The 5,140-nt window shown below is 45.5% G+C and overlaps 1 protein-coding gene across 1 annotated transcript; it reads right to left on the bottom strand.

Moving 5' to 3' along the window:
- Positions 1-627: 627 nt before the first annotated feature.
- On the bottom strand, positions 628-4,856 carry LOC104514202 (E-selectin-like). Its single transcript, XM_010157808.1, has 7 exons — positions 4,820-4,856; positions 3,991-4,377; positions 3,249-3,356; positions 2,236-2,421; positions 1,943-2,128; positions 1,224-1,390; positions 628-648 (listed from the first exon to the last, which is right to left on the bottom strand). Exons 1-7 carry the CDS (start codon positions 4,854-4,856, stop codon positions 628-630), a joined length of 1,092 nt encoding a protein of 363 aa, XP_010156110.1.
- Between the last annotated feature and the right edge of the window lie 284 nt (positions 4,857-5,140).

The raw sequence follows: 5,140 nt of genomic DNA, 5'->3' as shown, positions 1-5,140 counted from the left end.
AGAGCTCCTACTGCCTTGAATGGGACAGCAAGGCTGAGACTTCTGTCCTACTAAATTACAGCCTTTTACAGAAAAGCTGTGAGGTATTTTTTTAAATTCATTCATATGGAAAAAGCTCAACATGAGGCATATTTTAATTAAAACCCAAACAAAACAACCCCAAATCAAGTTGCAGCTTTTGGTTCTAAATTAAAAAAAAAAAGTCATCATTTTTCACCAAGAACTTTCAGGAATTTTCCCCTTTTTAAAAAAAAAAACAAAACAAAACCCCAAACCAAACCAAAAACAAACAAACAAACCAAACAAACAAAACCAACCATACTGAGATATTTTGTTGGGCTTTTTAATTCAGAGAATTCACTAGAAGTTCTAGCTCACTGGTTGGTGTTACCTCCTCCACCCTTCCATACCTCATTCACCTAAAAACCCAGTGCCACCTCTCTGTGGCTAGAAGTAAAGTACCTTCACATGTGGGCTGAGTGGCACTCCAGTTCCCTGAATGACCACACTCAAGAACATGAGAGCCATTGAGTCTCCATCCTTCCGGACAGCTGAAGTGGCAGGCTGTGTTGTATGTGAAGTTCCCAGCACCGTGTGAGCAATCCATAGAGCCTTGCTCAGGGGAGCTCAGCGGTTCACACTGGACAACTGCAAGACAGAGAGAAAGGGTTAAGAGTCACAAAGGACTTCCCTGTTTTGGCTATATTTTTTATGCTAGCAGATGTACACTGTATTTCCAAATTCATCTGACTTTGGATGGGAGCAGTTCACAGAGCCCTGAGCAGGCATTTCTAAACCAGAGCAAAACAGCTAAAAACAGGAGACACACCAGACCGTAGTTTGGAGCCAGGACCCTATAGAAATAGGGATTTCAGCATGCTGTCTGGTGACGAGAAAACAGTATTTCACAACTGTGTTTCTCAATCTTACCTTTGCATTTTGGTGCTGGCTCTGACCACTGTCCCTGTGCCGTGCCCTCAATGCTGGACGGGCCATCCAGAACGTAGCCTGCCGCGGCGCGGAAATCACAACGCGAGCGATAGGTGAGATCTGCAGGACCGTGGTCACAGGTCACAGAGCCTTCTTCTGGCCAGCTTACAGCCTCACACCTCACCGCTGCAACACATGGAACACAACAGCAATCAGCACAGATGCCTCAGGAACGCGACATGCCCGTGCTGACAGCCCCAGATGCTCAGGGGAGCAGGGATCGGGAAAGGTACCTGCACACAGGCTCCAGAAGGCCCACGCTGCAGTGTGGCTGGTCCTGTCAGGGCAAACCCTTCCTCACAGGTGAACTCGCAGGTGGAACCCCAGGTGAGCTCTGCAGAGGGCTGGGAGCAGGTCACAGCACCATGAGCAGGCATTTCTAAGGCAGGACAGGTCACAGCTGAAAAGCAGAAAAGATAGCACAGAGCTCAGTCTGGAACACGTCAGGATAAACACTCCTCTCGGAGCTGACAAGAGGACATGCCCTGCCTGGAGCTGTCCCCTACACAGCCATAGTACTTCCCTTCAGACCTAGCAGCGCTCCAGGAAACAGGGGTTTTGGGATGTTGCACAGCATGGCCAGAACCCTTAAACATCCACCCAAAGCATGCAAGCTATCCTGAGACTAGCTCCACAAGCATAAACAGACATTGGTTCCCATCTGGAGCGTAGGGAATAAAGAGTTCCTGTCAGAACACTCCACTTGAAAAGCCTGTTATCTTCTGTGTTGGGGACACAGTTCCTGAGTGGTGCTTGTCACTCCTGCACTGCTATTTCCTCCTTAATACAACAGGCTGAATGATCCCCCGTCTTGAGATCTGCTTATGAGAAGTGCTATAAACACACCAGGGGTGACTGTTACTCCTTGACTACACTTGAATGAGGAAGTCTCTTCAGACTATTTGAGCTACTCTAAGCTTTAATTGGTGATTTCCCTCCCAGTAAGTCTTACCTTTGCATTTTGGCGCTGGCTCTGACCACTGTCCCTGTGCCGTGCACTCAATGCTGGACGGGCCGTCCAGAACGTAGCCCCCGCTGCAGCGGAAATCACAACGCGAGCGATAGGTGAGATCTGCAGGAGCGTGGTCACAGGTCACAGAGCCTTCTTCTGGCCAGCTTACAGCCTCACACCTCACCGCTGCAACACACGGAACACAACACCAATCAGCACAGACGCCTCAGGAACGCGACATGCCTGTGCTGACAGCCCCAGATGCTCAGGGGAGCAGGGATCGGGAAAGGTACCTGCACAGGATGGCTGCTGCCCGTCCCAGGCCCCAGAAGGCCCACACTGCAGTGTGGCTGGTCCTGTCAGGGCAAACCCTTCCTCACAGGTGAACTCGCAGGTGGAACCCCAGGTGAGCTCTGCAGAGGGCTGGGAGCAGGTCACAGCACCATGAGCAGGCATTTCTAAGGCAGGACAGGTCACAGCTGAAAAGGAGACAGGAGTAGAAAGATCTTAAAATGGAAGACTGACTCTTAGGGCAAGGCTGTAAAGTCATGTGCAGCTCATGACAGCAACTAGTTACCATCCAAAATTTTCCTATTTTGACTGCTGCTTGGTGATGTCTGATGCTTTTATTTGCTTCAAACAATGGTTTATTCTAAGCTGAACACCTCAAAAAATAATTCCTACAGTCAGCAGTAACTGGCTTGTGATCAGTCTCTCAGCTAGATTGTTTCCATTCCCTGTTCCCCACTAAGAGGTGGAAAAGTCCCCGCAAGGAAATCTAGATGAGGGCTGGATCATTCATCCTGCTCATTTCATCTCTTCAGGAACAGAGACACCTGTGTGGTGCAATAACATAGCACCTTCACCACCTAATCAATTACAAAGGAGTGGGCCAGAACTTCAGTTTGTACCTACTAACAGAGCACCACTGAAGTTTACAGAGCTACACAGAGTGTAGAAAGGTCATGTCTCACTGCCTGAGAAGCTCACCTTTGCATGCCGCAAGGGGGGCAGACCAGACCCCAGAAGAGGTGCAGTATACAGGCTCCAGTGCAGTCAGTTCATAGCCTTCCTCACACTGAACTGTGCAGGAGGAGTTGTAGCTGAAGTTCTCCAACGGATGGTTGCACTCGAGGCTCCCGTGGTCAGGTTGTTGTAGTGGATCACAACTCTCAACTTCAAAGAAACACAAAAAGGTACACAGTCAGCCTCATTGGCTGAGAAAGTACGTCAACAAGCCAGACAAACTGAACAGTAGCTAGCATGAGCATCGCCCTGGTTGAAAAGCAGGATGAAGTAAGCTTACCAAATTCACATTCAGGCCCATAGAATCCAGGGTTACAACGGCAGGTGTGATTGTTAATAGTCTCTATGCATTCTCCACGGCCACTGCAGAGAGATGGGTTGCAAGAAGCTGGGGGGAAAATAAAAAGGAAAAAAAATATAGCAAATTATAAAAGAAAGAGCAATGGCAACTAATGAAAACTGGCTAGCACTTTGTTATCTTTCTGACACTTACTAAAATGCAAAAGGAATAATATACTATGGGGTAGGTAGAAATCCTCAACAGGGACATTCTTCATTAACTCACCACAGCTCTAATTTGGTTGATACTTCACTTGTTTGGGTTTTGGTTTTTTTTTTTTTTTTAAACTAGCCTTAGCCACCTCTACACAAAGTGCCTAATCTAATCCAGTGTTCTATAGTCAGGAGACAGGTGCCTCCAAAAGGGCCATTCTTATCTAGCTGAGACACCCACTTGAGAGTGGAATGAAAGTCACCATCTGGAAGAGCCTGTTTCTCTCCACTGATTATAGAGAAGGCCCAGTGATTTGCTCATACAAGTTGTGTAATATTCTGGGTGCTAAAAGGTAAGTGAGATCAATCCAGCCCTGTAAGTAAGGATAACCTCAGCCCTGTAAGTAAGGGTAAGGGTACAAGTGCTTACAAAGTCAAGTGGTAATATGTAAGACCAGGCTAACCAACTCAACCCACCCAGCACCTCATCTCCACAGGGGCACACTCAAATGGCCTTTATCATACCATACCTGTGTAGCACAGGGCGACCTTCTTTTTCTCACACTGCTCATCATTCCATTTGCCATCATCCTTCCCTCTTTTGATGTAGATTTCCACGCAGTCTTCATTATTCCCTCTGCCATTTGGTTCACCTGAAGCCCAGTTCTTTGCCTCTTCTGTCAGTTCTTTGTTAGTTCCAATCCAGGTCCATACCTCATTAATTTTTCTGATCCCAATCCAGTAGTAACCCGGATTGAAGGGTAAGAATTTATTGAGGTAGTTGATTTCCTCCTTATTTTGAATGGCAACCATGTTAGTATATCTCTTTTTGCACCACAGCTCTGCTTCCTTGTAGGTCATGTTTGTGTCTGAATAATGGTACGTCCAACAACTCACCCCCTGCAGTACTGCAAGTCCTAGAACAAAAAGATGTCCAAAAGTTGGTGTCTGACTTTTTCCCTCCTTTCTTTCTAGAAAAGGATATATAGAGCTCTCTAAATATTGAAAAAACTTTCCCATATCTGAATTTATATAAGAAGTAGAGGCAATTACTTTATAAACAATTAACTGGCAAGCTTCAAAACAGGCATGGCACCATCAAGTATGGGGACTTTCACCTCCAAAACTATGTCTGATCATACAAAGCTCTGCAGACTTCATAGCAAACTACAGGAGCCAATCGTGTATTTTTGTGTATTTAACAGGCAGGCGTGCCAATGCAGCTAGAGGTTTTTCTGTGTGAACCTAGCCTCAAGCTAATTAGGCCAGGTTCAAAAATTCTGTTTAATTCTGAGCTCAAACAGAACAGTCACACTAATATTATCATCCAACTGGTTTACTACAGACATACACACTTACCATAAGCAAGAAGAGATAGGAACCACAAGCAAGTCATGTTTCTGAAGGTTTTCTCTTCTCTTTATCTTTTAAGCAGATGGCTATGAAAGATCAAAGGAACACATTTGTAAAGAATAAATACTGACTTTTTACAACCCAATATAAAATTCTGGCTATGCAATCTTTTCTACATGCTTCTTCATAATTATTCTCAGGACTTAAATAAGATTTCCATTGTTAGGAAATTGTTCATTTTAAAACAGTTCTTAATATCAAGACAGCTTTTAAATGTAAACAGCTTTTAAAGAGCAGCACAGAATTCCATCTGTCCAGTTTTCCTTT

This window comes from Eurypyga helias, unplaced genomic scaffold, assembly GCF_000690775.1.
Source record: "Eurypyga helias isolate BGI_N326 unplaced genomic scaffold, ASM69077v1 scaffold1468, whole genome shotgun sequence".
NCBI classification, from domain to species: domain Eukaryota; kingdom Metazoa; phylum Chordata; class Aves; order Eurypygiformes; family Eurypygidae; genus Eurypyga; species Eurypyga helias.
This window is presented reverse-complemented; position numbering and strand designations above follow the sequence as displayed.